Below are 23,776 nucleotides of genomic sequence, written 5' to 3'. Positions count from 1 at the left end.
TTAAAAATTAAAACTATTTGTTCAGTGATATTAACACAAAATGTATACAGATTTTATTCATTGACCAACATCACCAATTGTCAAACTCTGAGCTAATGCCAAAATGGAAGAAGGGGAATAACTCAAATTGGCCAGACTGATGAAATGTTCTTCAAAGTCTTTTAAGCGCAGACATGAATAAAACAATGCAAAAATAGTTGATTTCCATTCTTCTTTCCAAAGTCAAATGAATAACTGAAAACATATGTTTTTGTTGAATGAAAAAAGATTTTAAACTCTCTGGATGCATCTAAATCAATAAAATTAGCTGACTTGACATTATGTTGCCTCCATTAACTTTTTGATGCATAACTCCAATTTTTTTTATGTATTCAATACGTCAAAACAGATTATGCCCTCTACATAATAAGTTTCAACAACAGTTTTCATAGTCAGTTGACCTGCCCATATTATTAGGGGGTTTTTTTTTCTTGTATTTTTTTCTCTTCTATATACATTGTATTAGGCAAAAAAAATCCTAATAATATAGGCAGGTTAAGCAGACTACACAGGTAACATACTGGTACAATAAAGAATGCTAAATGACAGGTAGATGGGATTTTTATATGAATAGAGACCAAAGAATGTCACAACTGTATGCTCTCCAGTAATACCAGTTTATATGAATGATTCTTAATCATATTGAAATGTTTAGCAAGGCAGTTTGTTTTTCCTAGCATATACGTGTATAGTACACAATGCAATATGATTTGTATAAACAGAGGTAAATCTGATTATTAAGTAAAAGTAAAGTGATTGTTACGAAACTTCTAAATAAGAATTACTGCTTGATGAAAGAACAGAAAAATATTGAACATTTCTTAGAACCTAGAGAACAAAACTACCGAAATTTAGAAGAAATCATAGATGAAGGTGCTTCAATCATTCATTCAACTGAAAGACCCATTGACTCGGTGTATTGATAAACAGCAAGTTTGGTGGCACGAGTAGTAAAACATTGATTGATAATGATAAAAAATATATCCATATTACCAATAAATAAATAAAAAAGCAAAAAATGTATATAATCTAAAAATAGCACATCTCACACTGATTTTTAGACTATAAAAAAACATAGTCTTTAATAAATGTAATACAATAAAAAAACATAGTCTTTAATAAATGTAATACAATTTATAACAATCAACAATCTAAAAATAGCACATCTTATGCTGATCTTTAGACTACAAAAATCATAGCCCATAAATTATGCATTAAGATCTGTTCAATCAACAATCCAAAAATAGCACATCTTATGCTGATTTTTGGACTACAAAAGGATAGTCCAAAATAACAATATCTAAAAATAGCACTTCTTGTGCTCATTTTTAGACTACAAAAAACATAGCCTAAAATAACAACTTATATATATACATTTAAACTCATAATGACTGATTTTCTGGGCACACGAGATTCAAAGAACAAAGAAATTAATAAAATAAGAAAAACAAAATCCAGCAAAATTTGACACTCCTTCTGCACACACATAAACACACTGAATAATGGTAATACAATATATATTAAAGGATTTAAATCTATGAAGGATCAAAATAGGATCCAGTTTCATGAACATTCTTTAACTTTTAAGAAATTCCTTATCTTAAATTTTCCCATAGAAAAGCATTACAAAAGTTAAGGAAAAATCTGAAGTCAAGGAGCCGTCCTTAAAATCTGAAATGATTTCCTATGGAAAATTTTAAGTTAAGAGATTCCTTAAATTTAAGCAATGTTTATGAAACTGGACCCAGAAAACTAATCGACAGTTAACATGCTAATATCACACCTACCGTTTTACACTGATGTTTTCATCGTCTTAATTTGTTATCCACATGGTAAGTACTAATGGTCAAGTTTGTTTTTCACACAGGTTACAGTATAAACCTACATGTGGACCTGAACACACTTTGAAGGCCTTCTGGAAAAGACTGAATATTTGTCTTTTCTTTATATCTGTGTATATAACTTCACATATTATCATTGATACATTTGATATACTTGGCAAACATACATATGGACATTTTATAGATGTCTCTTCAAAATATGTTCTCCTGTTTTTATTTCAAAATATCACATCATTATCTCTTCCACAATTATTTGCTGTTATGTTGGATTATACACATATCATCTTAAAACCAGATAATTCAACAATACTCGGTCCAGAAATGAAGTAGCAAGAAAATCCTTAAATGAACAAAACTATGTACAACATTCATATTATCTACTCCATGTCATGCTTTCAAGTTTCCAAGTAATAATTTGAAGCATAATAAACAGAAAAAGTAGTCAGCCAAAAAGAATAGGGAAAAATGACAAAATATAAGTAAAAACCTATCCGAATAAGAAAATCTAAATAAACTTAAGAAAATGAAAGGGAATGGGGAAATTGTGTCTGTACTAATATTGTGTTAGATTAATTTTGTTTCTTTTTTGTTAGAAAGCATAGCAATTTGTTTATTAAATGTACATCGTTGATGATTGATATGACATCTCTTGTAAGAAAGCAAAGTAATTAATTTGTTTATTATACGTACATACTTGACGATCAATAAGAAAAACAACCAATATATTTATATAGATATGTCTTCTTTTCCCTGCTGAGTGAATAAAACACCTGAATTTTTTTATTTTACTAAGCTAACTAAATATACCCTGAAACCTCACATAGTTTTCAATTATCATTTTCTTCATCCTGAAGGTTTCAAAAGGTTACAAGAAGAATTGGGGAGACAGAATATATGACAGAACACAACTAAAGACAATATGGGCCAAAAAACAAACTCTACGAACATTGTGCAGTATGGTCATTCATATCATAAATACTAACAAATATTTTCTCATGACAAAAGGACACTACATCATTTTTTCCCTACTTTTTAAAAAAAAATATTTTTATTTCTTTTATCATTTATTTTATTACAACTCATATTCACCTTTATCTTATCACAGTAGCCAACTGATCAGCATCCATTTATTTTAGCCTTTGACCTTTTTTTAATATTTTTTATTTGCCATAATATAGGCTTTTTTATGAAGTTTTGCAAGCTTAGCTAAGGGAGATAATTCAAGTTGTAATCCTTTCTTTTGCATGTAACTAATATACTTTATCACAGCCGGGCTGGTGATACATGTGAACAGTAGATATAATAATTCTCTTGTTATATCAATACTGAGAATAAACAAAAATTCAAACTATATATACACTTTATCTCTGATGAACATTCACGCTGCACAACAATACAAAAGCAATATGATAAATTCTTTGAGAGATAGTGAATGGATATGCGATATTTTGATCAATCAATTGGTCTGAAATCAAGTTCATTAGTTAGGATCACTCACACTTAATGGACATCATCTAGAGTTAGCTTGTATCTCAACTTTCTTACATTTACTTGTTAAAATAGTTCTATAATTTTGGCAGAGATCTTTTTCATTGTAAATCCAGCTTTTGGCTGAACCTCTATAGATATAACTACTAATTATTGTTCAAATAGATACTTAAAACAAATGATTAATGTTTTATCTATTACCCAAGTATAAAGAACAAAAGGAATCATATTGCTTATATTGACTAGAAATGGAAAGACATTTTCATTAGTTTGCTTAATCAAATTCTTACTTTTAACTTCATACACATATACTTCATTTAGAAATACAAGACATTTCAACCAACTAAAAAAAGTACAAATGTCTATCTTAATACCTTATGCTCATCCTATAACTCCTCAGTTAAATACTGTATCCTGGTAATAAAATCTAATGGACTTGATGAAGATAATTGGCTATATCCTCTTTTTCTGCGTATAACATTTTCTGTCAAGAGAAACACATGTACTAGAACAATAGATGTTCAGAGCTGATGATGGATCAATGTTCCACCATGTGATGATGACATCAATAAATCTGTGTATCCTAACATCCATAGCACAGATGTAGGGACTCGGGAATGATACTTCGTGATACCTGCGAAGGAATCATTGTGACCCCTGGAAACTCGAGGACGAGTTGATTCCTGGAGGGGGAGTATGTAACCCTGGTCAATACTAGCCGCAATATATCGCTCGGCTAGGGAGAACTTCTCTTTAGCTCGATCGGTTGAGCGTCAGATCCAGAGGTCCCGAATTCGACCCTGGCAGAGGCAGGTATAAAATTTATTGTAAATCCTGCACCCTGTTACACAGATATGTGAAACATTGGTGTGTTGGAAGAAACAAAGCTGTTTTCTTTTTGCTTTTAAATTACATAAGAAATAAGTATGCAATATAAAAACCCACAGAAAGATATAAATGTAAATTAAATTGAAAATCCATCCTCCCAATTGTTTCTACTCAGTCTTAAAATGGAATAATATTGTGGAACTATGGTCCATGGGAATTCTACAATAAAAAATAAACAGAAATATCTTTTCTTCAATACTTTCTGAGAAATAATATTTATAACCACAATGTTAAATTTCAAGAAGACCAGTTAACTACATACATGGATGTCTGATTGGTCCCAAAAGGCAGAAATAAAGACCATTCAGAGCATTATAGAAACTGCAAACAAAGAAATGGGAAAGATCTTTCTATCCAGCGTTCAAAATTAATGCCTGTCCATCTGCCCGTGACCGGCAACTTCATAGTCAGATTGACAATTTTTACCTTGTTGCTGGTCAACTTCGAGATAGAAGATACACCAAACAAAGATGGCAGTATAATTGTAGAAAGGTCGAAATTCATATTGTACAAAACAAATTTTCGTTATATTCTGGTTTTCATTCATCATTGTTCAAAGCCTACGATACTAATCCGGATATGCAGATATATTTTGTTAGTAAAACTATTACTTTGCTAGTAATTATATAAACTACAAGGTTGAATTGTAACTTTGTAAAGGCCAGTAACTTTCAATCAGGACCAGTAACTTTTAGGGTCAGCTGGTCCTTAGGACCAGTAGGAAAAAATCCTTAAGGGAGAACACTGTTTCTATCATCCCCTGAGTAATAAAATTGTTTACAGACAGACAAAAAGAACAGGATGTCCAAAAGGACTGACAGAAGACAGGGAGAAAAGGAGGATGAATGGATTGACTGCAGACAATGTACGAAAGGTGATTTAAACAGCCTATCAGTAAATGTTATCAGGGTATTATATAGAAATCATCATAAACATCTTTCTGTGTAACTTGAAAGTGAAAACATGTTTCTAAAATTCAAACTGTGAAAGTCTACAAAGTATTTCAGTGGACATATTCTATCAGCGTTACGTCGACTGCAGAGCGGAATGTCGTTAGTTACATCACGGCCATTGAAAAGCACACGCAAAAAGTACTGTTTTTTCTCTTGCTTTGTTGTTGACAGAAGTTCAAAGACAAGGCGGGAACCCGGACGTGGAAATTTGCCCAGTTTGTTCTCTATGGCTGTCAAAAGTTGAAGCATAAATTCTTCATTACTGGTGTAAATGAAAAGCCTGGGAGATGTCCGTATATGAGCTTGTTTGAAGGATTTCAACAACGAAGTAAGAAAAGGATACATATGAAGGCGGCTCTGTTCTATGTTAGGACGGTTAGTCATCCAGTCTTCTAAGTGTTTGTCTATTGCTTGGAAAAGTTTGACTACATGTAACCTAGATACATTCCAACAATGGTTACCATGACAACCTATCGGAGCAAGTACTTTATCACATATTAGAGGAGACAGTTGGCTGAAAGCTTGCACAGCACTCAGATTTCTTCCCAAAAAACTTTTGATAAACCTTTTGAATGACTTGTCCTTGTTTCCCAATTTCTGGTTCTGTATCAGCGTTGCGACATTATCCATAGAAAATGACGCTGAGCGGTCCATTCTTGGACAATGGCAATCTGACTTGGACCAGTCACACAGATGGTTTGTGACTTTCTCAATGTGAACTCTATGGAGGTGTTTCTGTGGCAGAAATCCACTAAGATAAGATAGAGTTGAATGGAATGAGCTCGGATCCTCCCCACTCACCACCTTCAACCATTTACTGGAATGATGTATATCTAATCTAGATTTCAATGATTCTGAATATATATCACGTATATATCGTCCATGCTGATGTATCTTTGTCATCCCAAGGGGAGACAACTGCCCAGGGGGACATTTTTGTTCATTTGATATGGTGTACTTGTTAAATTTTGTCTGTGCTTTGTTTGCCCTGATATAACTATTGACTATATTTGGAAAGTCCTGAAGAGTTCCAGTGGTGTAAGAATTGTAGCGGCAGTCAGCAACAGGAAGGTCAGGGTGAAGTTGATGAGGAGTCGTCTCCCCTGACGATAAGATCACATGTACTTGTTCCAATGTGTATTTTTCCTTTTCATAGAAACCTGAAATGACAATAAAAAATATTTGTCAGACACTTAAAACATTTAACCAATACTATATGTTATGGGTGGGGTACGAAGGTCAAATCATCCAGTGCATCATTAATGTTTTTTAATTTTTTTTATCTTGATAGAAAATGCAACGCCACTATCACGTCACATTGATGCACCATCTTTATACATTTTTCAATGACACATTAAAAGAAAATCAAAGTAAACACTAGGAATTTATCCATAAATATTTAAATTTTCAAAAAGTTCATTTTATGCTGAAAAAGCAAATGTTTACAAAATGCAATATAGGTAATGCATTTGAATAATTAAGTGTTAAAACCTGCCCATCCTACTAAATATCAAAAGATTTACTGAATATTTTCATTTTAAACCGATAGCTACAGAAAACTGACAAAAGTATTTTTTTTTATCTAAATCCATACAAGGATCTCATGTCAAAAATAAATAAGTACATGTTTTCCTAAAGACACTATGACGGGCTAGGCATAAATAATCTAAATGAAATTTAAAATAAAATAAATAATTTATCTGACATTTCAAACTTTTAGTATTTAAAAGTTTAAAAAGTACATATGTATATCATTTTTATCTAAAGGAAAAAATAAAGGACTTTAATTACCAATGTTTTAATGAGTTTTCCCCATTACCTGCATAATTAAATATATTTGAATGTTTTTTGGGGATATACATAAAATACCAGGTATGCGGCCAAATATTCATATTATATATATATACACATTTGTGAATAATGATTGTAGGGAATATTTCCTATTCCTAATTTCTATTTGATGATTTGACTTTTTAAATCTGATCATGCATTTTTAATAATTATATCTATCTTTCATTCTGGGAAAGCAGTCCGAGTAAAACTGTTTATTATTTTCGGTTTTTATGTTCTGTACAGTGTGTGCCACACTGCGAGGTCTGTTATCATAACATTGATGATGGGTTTATCCTGACAGTGCAGTTTTTATATCACTTCTGACAGACAGTATATCTATATACAGACAGGTGCTCTGATGTTAGCCTGAAAGGCCAGTTACATGGATATGATAAACATACCAGGTGACAACACTCAATCATTATAAAGTACTCCCCTACTATGAGCAGTAGAGCTGGGTATTGGAAGGTCTAAAACGATTCGATACATATTGACAATACACTGAAACAATAAACGATACGTATTGACGATACAGTGGACCTCTTTTTCAAATTCAGCTGACCATTGTGTTTTGAATATTGTGACAATAAAAGACTATTTTGATAAAACATTCTATAACCTGGAAAAAAAACCTACCAAACGTTTTATTTGAGTTAACATCTGTGTTAATTAATTTCTGTCAATTTGTATTCTTAGTTATGAAAAGGCATTTCTAATCCATCTAGGTGATACAGATGCTTTAAACACTTCCTTTTGATTGAAATGCTCTTACTTGAATAATGTTTTAGAATAAATTTTGTTTGAAATTTCCTATTTCTATAACGAAAACAGTAGGTTGAGTTGTTAAAACAATACAGCGATATACAGCATGTTTGCGTATCGATATTCGATACACTGGTGAAAACCGATACATATCGGTATATCGATATATTGATCCAGCACTGATGAGCAGTATATATCAAACCAAGCAGGCCAGTGACACATATCTTTCATAGATATCATATTTTCTTCCTAAATTTATTTTCCGTGCTGTTTTGATGATCTACTCTGTACAAATTCCGATTCTTTTGACCAACCTTAAAAAAGTGTAAGGTTCTTCCTTATGACACCTTTCTACATGTAAATGCCTTTGATATATAACACTGTTTCATGAAATGAGAAATTAGAAATTTACTTTTGTGAACAAAAACATACATATTTTTGTAGAGCAAAGATTCATATGAATTTCTTTTGCCCTTAATGGTTTGGCAAAGTGTTGAGACAATCTCACCTTGACGAACGCCTTTATATATATGTATTATACTGTAGTTAATGTACTTCATTTTGATCTTTGACCTTTATATCACAGCTATTTAACAACTATTTGTAATTTGTATACTTTTAAGGATCTCATATATCCATTGATTTGTTATCTGAGATTCGCAAAGGGATGATTGAATTTATCAAGTTTTAAAATAATAACATGGACGAGAGTTATTTGAAAAATGAATTTTGACCTCGAAGCCAAGGTAATTGTTACTTAAACATACAATTCTACATGTCAGCTACAAACCACTTAAATGTCACACAAGTTTATTTAATACAGCTTAATTAATTTAAAAAACATTGAAATTGATTCATCTAACTACATTTTGATGTAACTTTTTTTAAAACTAACCTTCCATTCCTAGGGCAGGGATGTCAGGTAAATGACAATGCTCTGCAACTCGATCCTCCTTAAGAAAATCCCCAGCAGGTTCATTATGTGGAGAGTAATAGGAATTGTTTGGGGCCGAACGCCGCGACACATGATGAGGCAATTTCATGTCCGAAACCGATAATAGCTTTTCATCCATACCTCCAAATACAAACAGCATCACTGATGTACACACTGGAAAAGAACATGATACAGTGTTGGTAAAAATCACTATTTTCTCTTTGCCCTAACTACTTAATCTTCAATGGATTGGTTGTGAATTTAAGTTCAAAGTGCTTCAGAGCAATGGTTCAATGGAGTTAATTAATAAACTGAAGTACAAAATAATTGTTTACATATTTTTTAAAGTTTCAACATTTAATTGTACTGGCAAAACCTTTTCCATTTGAATAGATTTGTCTTTGATTTGAATATTTAGGCCATACCAAAAAATATTTGTGTTTCCGGTAACCCGACCGTCCCAATTAAAATCAGTGTCTACTCAAAAACTTTTTATCAATTTTGTCCTCAAGCAAACAAATAACAACCTAAATTTGTTTGGTTTTGCACAAAATCAGGAATTTTGGTACAAATTCTGTAAATTTAAGACACCAATAATCTCCTGGGAATAAAATCAATCTTTTATATAAGGTTGAATAAAATCTACTTCAGTTTTTCACTGCGAGAAACTGGGATGAAGAGAAAAAATATTTACAAAAAAAAAAAAAAAATCTCTACCTTCCGACCCTTCATTTTTAAAGGGTGTTAATATAAAGGAAACAAGAATATTTTTCTATTTGGCCTTATGGACAAGCTTTTATTTACATGCAAAGAAAAAAAATTAAGAATTGTCGAATATCTCTTCTACCTTTAACCAGCTGTACAAGCAAATACTATACTTCAATTCATTGTAACATGAATTGAAATGATTGTTAAAAATATGTTTTTTTCACTTATCAAAAACATGCAAGCCTTTTAAAATTTCAAATTAGTACTTCAATCTTGATCTTATTTATCAAACCTTTAAAACACGTTTAATTCCGTCTTAAATTTTTTAACATCAATCCCATTAAATGGCCACGTACGACTTAAATGTCAGCAATTAAGTTAGACATGCTGATCTAAAAAAACATAAATTTCAATGTATCCAGCCAGAGGGATTCCATGTACTATATCATACCAAACATAACTGTTTAACAAACAAAATATCTATGTGATGTTGATATAAACCATTAACATTTAAAATGACATATAATATATATATATTTATTCATTATTTATCATTTGATTCATCTACATGTAAAAATAAATAAATCTGTGACTGGGGGGAATGTTTAGCCTGAGAAGCCATGCATGTTATATAGTTACTCTTCACATTTATACATAGATTTACTGTACAGCTTAATCTAAATTTCTCAGAATTTCAAATTAATAAATTCTAAAGAAATATAATCTCCACATATGTAATGCAGGGTCCCTAGGAGTCCTTCTGACGTCAGCTATTTGGTTTCTGTGGTGCATATCTTTCAGTGTCATTATTTACCTTTTCTAGTAAGATTGTCAATGATTTTAGATAATGTGTCTAAAATGTTTATGAATGCAGCACAGACAGCTAAGGCCTTACAAAGCTTTTAGTTAAAGCTTAATTATATACACATTTCTTACATTTCGCAACAGATGGAACATTGTAATTTAGCAATTGCATGTTTGTTTTTCTCTCCTGCGTAAGTCACACATACAGCCCTGGATATCCCAAACAATATATAATGTACTCATGTTATTTCTGGATCAATTACAGTCTTATTGTTTAATAGAGACAGTGGATGGAAACAAATGAAAATTCATTTCAGTCTGTATAATCTAAGTCTTTTCCCAGCTATCTCAGTAAAAGAAAGTTTTTTTCTCTGCTAAGTATGGAGACTTGTCACTGAAAACCAGTCGAATATTTATGTAAGTTGTAACATTGATAAACAGTATGAATAATGTTTACAAATCATGTTCAGAAACTACAAGACTGCCTGGATTTATTGTAAACTGCATGGTTCAAAAACTGGAGTGTGTAATCAAGCTTGTGTCATACTGCATGTATAAGAGAAAATTGTAGTCTTACATATACAAAAAAAATGTGTGTAATATGAAAGATATAGGGATATATATGTACACAGTATTCACCCCTCAGGATCATAAGATGTGGTAAACCACCAGGAAAAGCCTTGGGTTTCATCACATTTTGCCACCTACCAGCAGAATATATTCAAATCCTGTATGTCTACATATGAAAGATTAACAAACAAAAAAATACATATATATGCATATCAGCATATACACAGATGATTTTCTTTTTTTCTTCTTCAAAATATGAAATGGCCTTAATAAAAATGTATAAATAAAAATAAAATGTATTGTGGATTTCAATGGCTTGCTTTTATATTTTACAGGCATATCAAAGGGAAATAGAACCTTAAACCATTGCATTTCAATAAATTTATAATTAAAATCTAAGCATTTTTTATTACATACTGTAGTGGATACAGTACAGTAATTTTGATGTCACTTTTCCCCCTCTGAATCCTCATTTTTACAATTTGTTCCCTTAAGTCTGATCTGATGAGAAATACACCGGGATTTTTTTTTCTCAAGCTTTAAATTTATGAATGAGTGAAAAGTTTGATCTGATTTGATTGTACAAAATATAGAGTACAGTTGTCATATTTGTAATTTGCAAATACAATTCATATATGTATTGTATTTGCAAATTACAAACATGACAACTGTATCTGATAATGATAAGGAAGTGCTGTTCATTTGTCCATCAGACTTTGAGGAACTGAGATTTGATACAGTAAAATTAGCAGTTGTATTACAAGGAAATCCTGTTCCCTTTGATCCATTTCCTGTTGTGGTCATAGTAAATCTCATTGTAACAGTCATCCATTGACAGTTCCATTATTCCTTTACTTAAGTAATCAGCATGTATGAATGACAGTCACCGGATCTGTCACATCTAAGTCTCCCATTCATTGATTTCTGACCAGTTTCAATAAGTCCATATAATGCTTGTATTTTTTCTACTACACTAATGATCTGTATTTCAACATGATTCTGAACATCGAAGATTTTAAAACTTCTTTAAGTTTAATATGATGTCAGATCAGTAAATTGGTTCATGTTAATGAACTGTTTTTGCTTGTTCAAATTTACTTTTAAATAATTACTGTGGTAATTAATGCAATGTGAAATCCCATTCTTGTAACAATTAACCAATGATATTAACGATGTTTACCTGTATTGATAACAAGTAACATATATATCAATACATTTGAATTGATTAGCTTATCATTCATACTGAAAACTGCAACTTTAAATCTAAGTAAATTTATATGTACCATAAAAAATAGCTTATTATATATACTACAAACAAAAAATCTCATTCATTGTAAAAATAATATATAAAAACATCTTGAATCTCTGCAATGTCTTATGTGTGCCTCAATTGGATAGTTGCATCAAGTCTCTTCAATAACAAATGTTTCAAATCTATAACAATTTTTAGTAATTTAAAGAAAAAATTACTTTGAATAAAATGAATGTTTAGCCAATAAGGCTATTTGTGTATGACATGCACTGATTGCGTGGTTAAATTACCATATTGCCCTACAGTTTTAGATATCTACCATGTTTTCAGTTAAATGGTTTGATTGGTTTAATATCCTATCACTTGTTGTATTTTGTCAGTTACTGAATAATAACCAGAGTCATTTAAGAATGTGCCAGGTTTTTTCAATATTGCTGGAGGAAAAACAGAGAACCAGGAGGAAAACCACCAACCAGTGGCCAGTACCTGGCAATTAAACTGCTCCATTAAGAGATTCAAACTCTTGATCCAGAGGTGGGACATGTGGTTATATATGTCAAGATAACCACTCTGCCACTGCGGCCGCCTAAATGGGGTACATCTCTATTCCCTAATTTATGTATAATTGAAATGAACTTTCACAAAAAGTTTTATTTTCTGTGCTTAAAAAGAATACGTGGGACAGCATCATTGCAAACCCTGAGTTTACATCTGCAAGATCAGTGTTTGCAGTATATATATATATTATATAAATCAATTTACATGACTTTGTCAAAGACTTCTCTTTCGGTTTGTGTGTTTATATAACTTTAACACTTGAGTTTGCAAATTTTGAATGCAGCAGCAGTTGTGTTAGGGCATTAACTGTGACATTCAACTACTTTTGTTATAGGTATACTATTGTAACATAACAATACAATAACTAAACATACAGAATGTAGTCGGATATACTTACCAACGAAAAATCCCGTCAGCACTGCATAAATACACAAAGTACGTTTCTGGTTGTACTTGCCATATTTAGGGTGCAGTTCTGACTGAGTGAAACCATTGTCATTGAACATTGTGTACAGCCGATAGGGGTGGCGGGACTTGGTGGTACAGCTGCTGCTTTCGAAGGTGTACTTATCATACTCCATACCGGGCTATAACACCTTCTTCTCATGTCTAAATACCATTGAGATTGACGACAGGTGCGCATGATTGACAGGTCACTTTATATGTTTACTCATATCGATAGTAATTTATGCCCTACCACCATGAATGGCGTACGTGACTATCTCAGCCAGCGATATCGAACAGTGTGTACACATGCACGGCGTTGTTTGGTTGTTAAGTTTTAGTTGATTATGCCACGTCCGCACTCACCCGTATTTCTGCATTACGTATGACAGCTAATTTGTCATTCAGATGCAAAATATTTTAAACAAAGTCCTTAGTTACACCAAAATTCTGCAAAACATGGAAAGCACATGTGTAAATGTGAATCGACCTTCATTTTCCAACCGGAAATGGTGTAACTCTACGAAACGAACCAAATTTAAGAAGAAATCCGGATTATCAGAAAAGTCATCTAAATGTAGCTAGCTTTGGGCTATATATCAGTCTCTGGTCATATAAACATTTTTTTGAATTTTTAGGGATACATTCCTTATCCTGGAATAACGGCCTTTAAAATGTGAAACGCTTATTGAAGATTCAAGTTTTAACCCGCTACCAGAAACCTTATAGGAGATTGAAAACTCTTTCTTTGTCTTTCAAAGGAACCTCCGGTTTATAGGCATTTTGTTTTGGCTAACTACTTTTAAGTGTGTTTTTTTAAACATGACATTTTTGCATCAACACAAAGTTTAAAAATCAGTACATCATGGTTTGATGTGATCAGTTTTCCCGGTTGATGTTATTTAATATGATTTTTGAAAGCAAACAATTTTTCCTAGTTTTCAAAAATCAGGCATTCAAAACAGGAAGTGCGTTTTGTTTTATGAATAAATAAGTCAAAATATTATTTTTTCTACCCAAAACCGTACTCAAATCGTCTGAAAATTACTGAAATTTTACAACATATCAAAGTTATTCTTTTATATTCAACTATTTCAGAGTTTATCTAAAAAAAAACCTAAGCACATACAGAGGTACATCTGCCGATCGTTAAATTGGAGGAGTTGCCAATCTCTATGTATATATGTTTCCGCCGCTACCGATTCATATGGCAAAAATACAGTATAGACTAGTTTAATTGGTTGGCCTACAGCATTTTAGTTGTATTGAGATGATTTTACTGTATATAAAACATTAATTGTAACTGAATTATTTATAAAAGTTAAAAATGCTCCACTGCCGAAAGAGCATAAAGCAGTAGTGTAGGACAAATCATTAATAAAAGTTAAAAATAGTATATGGCCTATAAATTTGAACATTGAGGAACGCGATGAGTAATGTTCCTGGTGTCCGTCATGGTTCCTGACAGAGTCTCTTGCTGTTTTTTTGTTAAAAGGTACGATTTAAACCAAGATAAATCTGGTGACATCAATAAGTAAATGAAGTTTTTCTAATAAAACAACATGGTCCACTAATTAAAATCTACAAATAATACTCCAGTAAAAAGACCATGTCGATATTTTTTTACCATGAATTCACAATATTTAACAAACAGCATTTTATAGTGTAATTCTTGGTGTAAATTGAGTTGGGCTACTTGTATTTCTTAACCCTAAAATATTGAAAAAATATATTTTAAATGGGATAAAACACAATCATGAACATTTTGCTGGATTTTAAAAGGACGATATTTTTCCTTTTGACATGCAAACTACCATCAACTGAAAGCTTCTTTTTTTTGTTCTTATGGATTAATTCTTGAAAAAAACCGGCGCATTTTTGTAGCCCAACCCACACATATAATGTACACACATATATGTGAATACAATTAACTGAGCACTACATCTTTTAAAGAAGACAATTTATTGTGCTATATGGCATCATTAATTCCAATATGGTACAGTTTGTGTAACTCGTGACTTTTTATCCATTTAAGGATTAACTTGAATAGATTTTTTTATGTAATTGAGTGTTCTCTAAATAAACCGCGAAGCGGTTTATAATGAGAGTACACTAAGATTTTTGTGTTATATCTCCATAACATAAAAAAATCTATTCAAATTAATCCTTATAATTCAATTTACTAAAGATAATCTCTTCAATATTCAAAATTTATTTTTTTGGACTCTTTTGCCTATGAATTCATTACGCCGTCTTCTCAGCCAAACAGCAGCTAACCTAACAAACGGCGACGTCATTTTTTCATTTATGGGCTGAATAAAGTAAATTTTAAGCCAATGAAAATGCTTGTAACAAGCAAAATTGAATTACTATATCTGTAATTTCCGAAAACTCCAACATAACCCATATACTACCGCACATAACTTTATACCACCAAACCAGTCAACTCCATTACATACAATAATATTGATAAACTGGTTTTTAAAACTCATTATGTGACGGTGTTACTAAAATCTCACTGATCACTATTTCAATACATACGTACGTGTATGTTTAATCGAAAACAGCGGACATGGTAAGAAGTATGCAAGTGCTTTGATTTAATGTGGAACATATGAGTTGGATAAATATAGACTTATAGGCTTTTGAGTACAATTGATTTCACCCAACATAACCCAAAACAGCAAAAGCCAATCTAATGCTGTCAAAAAACCACCCACTACAACTTTATAGTAGGCCTACTATACAAACAAACCAGAACAACCCAAAAGCACCCAACTATACCCAATATACCCAAAGTACTCAAGAATAATTTCTTAGCTTAATTAACTTATCAATTATCTCAACTGCAAGCAAAGCCATCCGAAACCGAATAAATCGACAAAACTCCATAGCAAACCTCAATACAGTCGTAAATCACCTAGTACAACCCAATACAGCCAAAACAGTACAGCTCTTCATAGCACACCCGTACACTATCCAACAGAACCCAGACCCTGATAACAGTGCCTCAAATGACAATTAACAATCTAGTGCAACAAAATCCATGTCAAGAACCAAGTGTACATACTTCTTCAGGTAGCGATTTACTAAATACCTCAAAGTCTTTACTTCATAATGAAAACCGTGTAACTTATTATCAGACATCAGTCAATGAAGTCGCCAAGGTGACAAAAGTGTACTTATCCGAGAAACATTCTGGTACAATGAAGGACTTGGGAATGGAGTATCCCTGTGCACCTCCTGCTACACCAACACCTGGTAAGTCTCCACCCTTCTCATCAAATCATTCATTGCTCAGATAATAATAATAGATTTCACAGAAATTAGATAATATTACCTGGGCCCAGTTTCATTCATGAACATTCCTTAATTTCAAGGAAATCCTTGAATTAAAATTATCTGTAGAAAAGCATGAAAAGTTAAGAAAAAATGCTTTTGGTCAAAGGCATTTAGCTTTCCTAAGGCAAGAAATGTATACCATTCATGAGAAAAAAAAATGATTCTCTTAATATAAGTAGTGTGCATTGTGCTTGAAATAAAAGGGGTGTGGTTCTCTTAATGCAACCAATAAGCCATACTTAGAAGCAAAAAGGACGTGGCTCTCTTATTGCAAACAATGGGCCATACTGGGAAACAAAAGGGATGTAGCTCTCTGATTATAATCAAATATACTGGGAAGCAATAGGGATATGGCTCTCATATTGCAATCAATGCCGTGCTGGGAAACAAAATGGATGTAGCTCTCTTATTGCAAAATTGTACTGAGAAGGATTGGGCTGTCTTATTTCAATCTATTATACTGTGAAGCAAAAAGGATGGGTCTGTCTTATTCATATCGCAATCTATTATATTGAGAAGCAAAAGGGATGAGTCTTTCTTCTTGCAATCTGTATACTGAGAAGCAAAAGGGATGGGGCTGTCTTATTGCAATCTTTTATATTGAGAAGCAAAAGGGATGGGACTGCCTTATTGTAATCTATTATACTGAGAAGCAAAAGGGATGGGACTGCCTTATTGCAATCTGTTATACTGAGAAGAAAAAGGGATGGGACTGTCTTATTGCAATCAATGTGCCATACATGGAAGCAAAAGGGATGTTGCTCTTATTGCCATCAATTATACTGAGAAGCAATAGGGATGTGGCTCTCTTATTGAAATCAATTATACTGAGAAGCAAATGGAGTGTGGCTCTCTTGTTGAAATCAATTATACTGGAAAGCAAAAGGAAAAAGGGACATGGCTGTCAATGCATTGTTATCAATGCGCCATGCTGGGAAGCAAAGGGAACGTGGCTCTCATAATGCATTCAATTATACTGGGAAGTAAAGGGAAAATGGCTCTCTTTTTGCAATCAATGTGCCATACCGGGAAGCTAAAGAGATGTGGTTCTCTTTTGCTATCAATAAGCCATACTGGGAAGCAAAAGGGATGTGGATCTCTTATTGCAATCAATAAGTCATACTGGGAAGCAAAAGAGATGTGGATCTCTTATTGCAATCAATAAGTCATACTGGGAAGCAAAAGGGATGTGATCTCTTATTGCAATCAATAAGCCATACTGGGAAGCAAAAGAGATGTGGATCTCTTATTGCAATCAATAAGCCATACTGGGAAGCAAAAGAGATGTGGATCTCTTATTGCAATCAATAAGCCATACTGGGAAGCAAAAGAGATGTGGATCTCTTATTGCAATCAATAAGCCATACTGGGAAGCGAAAGGGATGTGGATCTCTTATTGCAATCAATAAGCCATTCTGTGAAGCAAAAGGGATGTGGATCTCTTATTGCAATCAATAAGCCATTCTGTGAAGCAAAAGGGGTGTGGATCTCTTATTGCAAACAATAAGCCATTCTGGGAAGCAAAATGTACGTGGTTCTCTTATTACAATTAGTGTACCATACTGGGAAGCAAAAGGGGTGTGGCTCTCTTATTGCAATAAATAAGCCATACTGGGAAGCAAAAGGAATGTGGCTCTCTTATTGCAATTAATAAGCCATACTGTGGAGCAAAAGGGAGCAAAAGGGATAAGGCTCTCTTAATGCAATCAATGTGCCATGCTTGGAAATAAAAGATTAAACGATCATCCGTCAACTCCAGTTATCTGTCTTAATCTCTTCTTACTACAAGATCTATGTCAATCCTCTTCAATTTATTCGAAAATGGACGCATAGTCATAACTGCGGATACTAAACATTGAGCCATCACAATGCCAAAATCGTTATTTGAATCTAGAAAAGGAGACGTAGTTCAATGACATTACCACCAAACGCATTATACCACATGGGGCATACAATATATGAACAGGGACATGCATGCTGTTATAGATAACCGGTAGGTACAGCTAGCACAACATATTCACACACGAAAGCATCTTGTGACGACGAAGCCCTATAATGCTTACCCCTAACTACGGATAGAGCATCGTTCGTCTGACGCTTCAGTGAAAAATAAAACTCCAACCTTGTCATAAGAAACTCGATTCTTAATAGTCATAGCGTTTATTACACTTAAAGTAATGATTGGCGAGGATCTGACATTGAGATAATGAGTCCTCACTTTGATAGCAGTATGCTCGTACTAAGATCAGAAGTTGATACAGCTCATTTCTAAATTATGACAAAATGTGCCTGCACGTATAGGTAGTACGTGTGAAAAAACAGTGTAAAATTAACAATTAATATTGGGTTGTTGGAGCTATCGCTCTAGTCAAATGGAACAATATTTTTCGTTCAAAAAAATACTCACCAGAGGCAATACTATGGCATAATATATGTATTCCTGACAATATGAAGTTGTCATTGTTTCATATGACTAGGTTATCAATATAATATTGAACACATGATTCGAACTACTGATAATGATATGACATACTATTGGTTGATGACTTAGATATAACCTATATCACATAGTTTGTTGGAGCATACATGATCACAGAAAGGGTGTGACAACTTACCCCATGTACAGTTACTGTCGGCACTTCCTCTGACAGTGAATTGACATACACATATGCATCTATTATTAGTCACATAACACCATAAGCAGTGATAAAATCTGTTTCTGTTTTTTTTTGTTTTTCCGCCCCCCCATTTTTTCGTGAAAGAATGTGCACATATTTCCTAAATGACTTACATTTGGTCCAGATATTACATGCAAACACAAGAGCACAGCCAATAACTTGTCTCATTTTATTCACTTAAGGAAACACATAATTTATATGTGTACGGGAATGACAGATCATATACGTTAACGGACGACACAGTTAAGGATTTTGTTTTCCAAGAATAATCTAAACACAACACGATCCAATGCTGTTAATATTATTTAAATAGAACTTGAACCTTAAAGATGCTTCTGGAGTCCGCCTCACTGGACACGATAGCAGTGTTAATGTGGATCATCATTTAGAATTGTGAACATTGAATTGGAGTGTAGTTAAAATCATGTAATATATATACGGTCTAATTAAAACAAAAACAGTAGTACAAAAATTATTTATGAATCTTTGGGTGCATCGCTCAAATAGTAACTTCATTCAATAATAGGGATATAGTTCGACAAGGACCTTTTCTCAGGGATGCCTATTAATTACTTTTTTTTCACATTTTTTCAGACCTTATAACGTTCAAACTATAAGTCCCATATCCAAAACTTTTTCTTAATGTATGAGTAAAAGGAAGCAGTAGAAGAAGTTTCACAAGCTACTGTTGTACACTAGACTATGTAAAAACTACTAAATCTTGCTTAGACTTCTACTTGTATTCTTGATAATGCAAACTAAACTAAACCTCATTTGTCAGTCGTTTGTAGGAGTCATTCTATTAAGGTTCATACAGGAAGATTATCTATAAGGATGCCAATCAAGTTTGCATGCTGTAACGACTAGGAAAACAGGCCTTCTAATACAATATGTACCAAGGAATATGTACAAGTATCTATATTAGTCTGTCAACACTCTTCTTAGTGAATCGCGTTCCCTTATACACACAATATAATCCTTACTTCACAAATGGAGACCAATGCTCGTAAAAGACATAAGACTGATAGCATATTGCCCATGATGATGAAATAAATGCTGATAATTATTACTCAGCGTATTATGGCTGATTAGCAGCTCCTAAACTTTAGGCAAAGTTTGACTGAAACTAAGGGACTATGTTCAAAACTTGAATTGAAATAACGATGGACATTGCGTATATTGAATGGTAAAATTACTCACTGGTATATATATATATATATTTTATGTCGTTGAAAAAGGGAAATATTTTATACACTTTTTGTGACATTAACTGTCAGTAAGATTCCGAATAATTTTATTTACGGCACTTTTTTGGAAACAAAAATAGATGATGTTGATATACATGATTCTATGTAATCTAGTCGGGATATGTATTGTTCAGAAGGTGATAAAAAACACAAATTATGTAATCATCAGTGATCTGAGCTTATCTTTCTGTACACATTAATTCTGAATCAAAAGGCAAATCTGAAAAGTTAACTTGAACGACAGAGCCTATGTCGAAGGTAAAAAGTAGATCAAGGTACTTAATACCTGTTTAGATGATAAACTGTTTGAGTATTGTTTCTAAGTCACATTCGGGTGTATTTGCTGTACACATTCGACCCTTTACCTAAGGATCAACTCAGGATTAATGTTAACATCAATGGGGCACACGATGGGGTAACTATACCTACGCCTTTTTCTTAAAAAAAAAAAACCCAACAACTATGAACAAAGGTTACATTCCCATGCATTAGATTAATTGTATATATTGAGATTCATTGAAGAACTTATTAAAGTCGTTATCGACTGACCTTGCTCTTTATACAACCATTGCATGATATCCATTTATTCCTCTGAATTACATACACATAATTGATTTTGTAGAAGTGAAAATTGAGGAAGTTTTGGCAAACGTCCATGTCTCTTTCTTTTAAACAGTGGTCATTGCAGAAAACTTCATAAACCTACACTTGGATTATTTGTGTATTATACAACTCTATAGATTATTTAACCTGTCTAGATAGGGCAGGATAAAGTGTGCCTGTACGTTGGTTAGGCATAAGTGTAATTCGATATTTATATATACATGTATATTCTGTTGGCAAATAGAATATTGTTAGAAGAGCTAAATTTCTGCACTAATAGTGAAAGAACAAAATCTGGCCGGTAGAGAATGTACAGGGAATGGTAGTTATTCAGCTACCATAATGAAGCTCTGTGGTGGAAGGATTCTCAGTGGTAAATGAAGTGTCTCAAATTTACTACGCCAGATGGATTCTCCAAAAGGATCATTTGTAACTGAACCAAATAGAAGTAGTGAATAAGCAAATAGACATTTACTACAAGCCTAATCTTATTGTGGTCTAAATCATGGACTTATTGTATACAAACCCCATGTATGTGATTTGAATATGGAAATGTAATTGATGATTATGCAAATGAAGGACAGTCAATACATTTGGAGGGAGGTCACCTCGAGAAACCGCTTTACACGAGATCTCGATCTGGATACCTAGAATATAAAGATACATTCTGAAAGGACTAGCAGTATTAGTGACCGAGTGTTCAGCATGTATATATTTCGATATTTCTGACTGTCCTTGGACAAGGATTCGATAGAATCTTGATAGAAACAGATGTGTGAAAGTTTTCGCTAAATATCAAGATGTATTACACAATGGGTAATACTGGTTTACAATCTAAAAACACTTCGTCAGCAGTAACAAATGTACAATTACCAAAGGTACCTGAACAATCCCGTGTAACATTAGTTAATGTGGCGTCAAAGGGGAATAGATTGATATCGCCAGGTAAGTTTACAGTTATGGGGACATTGAGTTTATAGATATACTGCACTCAAAATTATGGGTTCGTGTTTTTTATTTGCTGGTGCCATGCAGTATTTTTCACTTAGTTTTGTTTCCTAAGTAGTTCTGATATGCTTGCTTTTAATTGTCTAATATTTAAAGGCAATGTGATAGCATCAAAAAGCAAACTTTCAAATATTTAAAGCGGATCATTCGTACTATACATTATCAAAGAATGTTTCTTTGATCCGAATTAGATTTCGGATTTTGTCGCTATTGATTTCGTCCAAGACATCACTTACAAGTCCTAGCATAGTGTCCTGGTGCCGGTGTCATCGGGGTCTCCCGACAGTCCTAAAACATTAAACAGATGAATGATGTACTTTGTTAGGTCCTAAAAGAACGAAACAACAACTCTACCTGTATGTCTTACCTATTAACAGTATACAGTATAGGTCATATATACAGGGAAATCTGACGAGTTTTTTTAATGACAAAACAACTGTTGTGCCGTAGTCGTAAATATTTTGTGTATCTTTTTGTTCAGTAGACATGACTTAAGACGTACAAAATAAATATCAAGCACCATCATATGGCCATATATGTTTAAAGAACAATATCACGTTTGTAATGTAACGAATCGTTGGTAAGTCTATGTTTACTTCAATGGTATTTAAGGGTTTGTCATTTAAATAAAAAATTATGTTTCCCTGTTTCAGATCAACTGAAGAAGGTGGAATATGTCCATAGTATGAATGACATCAGGGTATGCTGAGAATTTATATAAACAATGTATTCATTTTGAGAAATTGTAATGTTTTCTATTCTCCTGTCTTAATCTGTGATGATTTAATCAGACGTATACACTAATCTATCTGACCGACTCTGAACGAGAAGGTGATAAGTATAAAACATCATTGATGAGTCTTAGAAAGATGAAACTAATCATAGTCAAAACGTGATAAATTCATATGTCTTCTTGCACTTTTCTATATATATTTCTTTTTTGGTAATGAATGAAATTTTTTCAAAGTAATTTCTATTTTCTATTTAAAATGTAGGTCAATGATATACTATTAGCTCATCCAAACAAATAAGAATTCAACACCATTTAGAAGTAGGAAATAATATGTTGTTGATTTTTTTTTTCAAGAGAAAGGAATGTGTATACCTCCCTTAAAGCGTTCTTTTACGTCCATATGCCTCTCGTTTCGTGTTGAAATTATAGATTACGTACTTCTCTTTTTATCGTCTACAGGCACAAAGAGCAGTCAAATTAAAGCTTCAAGTGTTAGAAAAGGAAGCTAGTAAAAAGATGGAGAAACAAAAGGAGGAAAAGGCGAGACAGGAGAAACTTCAAATGAAGGATAGAGAGAAGGAATTAAAAATGAAACAACGAAATGAGTATATAAATTGGATTACGTATCTTTGTTAATGTGTTTTCTTAAAGTGTCCTCAAAGTGTCCGCAAGTGTCACAAGGCATTTACAAGCGTGATTTCATACAAATTATAAACGAAGGTAGCGTTTTTAAACACATAATTAAGCATGTAACAATGCACCGTCCAAATCTCATTGAGGTGTGTGTAAAAGTAATGTCGTTGTGACGGTTTTATTTTACCACCACCTCAGTTTTGGCCTTCGATTGACCGCTCGCCCCTGTGAGATAGGCTTTGGGTTTTGTCCCCTGATCGAGACACAACATAATCTATAAAGGTATTAGTTTCTGCTCCTGCTTATATTTAGTATTAAGGAAATGGGACGACTGGTTCGCCCGTTGCCAGTATAATGTGACCGGGTGGGGTGTGTCATCGGTGGCATGCTTCCTTGATGTTATCATGTAGTACTATAAAAAAGGTGATAGTTTCACTATACATGAAGACACAACACGA

At 33.0% G+C, this 23,776-nt stretch overlaps 1 protein-coding gene across 2 annotated transcripts in view; it reads right to left on the bottom strand.

Annotated features, from left to right (window-relative positions):
* Positions 1-1,140: 1,140 nt before the first annotated feature.
* The window catches only part of LOC138315668 (2-phosphoxylose phosphatase 1-like), a 35,231-nt gene continuing 12,595 nt past the window's right edge, over positions 1,141-23,776 (bottom strand). Inside the window, exons 1-3 of one of the 2 annotated variants that reach the window (XM_069256857.1) lie at positions 13,028-13,569; positions 8,700-8,912; positions 1,141-6,369 (exon numbers count right to left, since the gene is read on the bottom strand). In XM_069256857.1, coding sequence (XP_069112958.1) covers positions 5,183-6,369; positions 8,700-8,912; positions 13,028-13,211 — 1,584 coding nt within the window. In that variant the 5' untranslated portion in view covers positions 13,212-13,569 and the 3' untranslated portion in view covers positions 1,141-5,182. Of the gene's footprint in view, positions 6,370-8,699; positions 8,913-13,027; positions 13,570-23,776 lie in introns of those variants that run through there. The other variant, XM_069256866.1, reaches the window with a different exon arrangement.

Source organism: Argopecten irradians, chromosome 1 (genome assembly GCF_041381155.1).
Source record: "Argopecten irradians isolate NY chromosome 1, Ai_NY, whole genome shotgun sequence".
Taxonomy (NCBI): Eukaryota; Metazoa; Mollusca; class Bivalvia; order Pectinida; family Pectinidae; genus Argopecten; species Argopecten irradians.
This window is presented reverse-complemented; position numbering and strand designations above follow the sequence as displayed.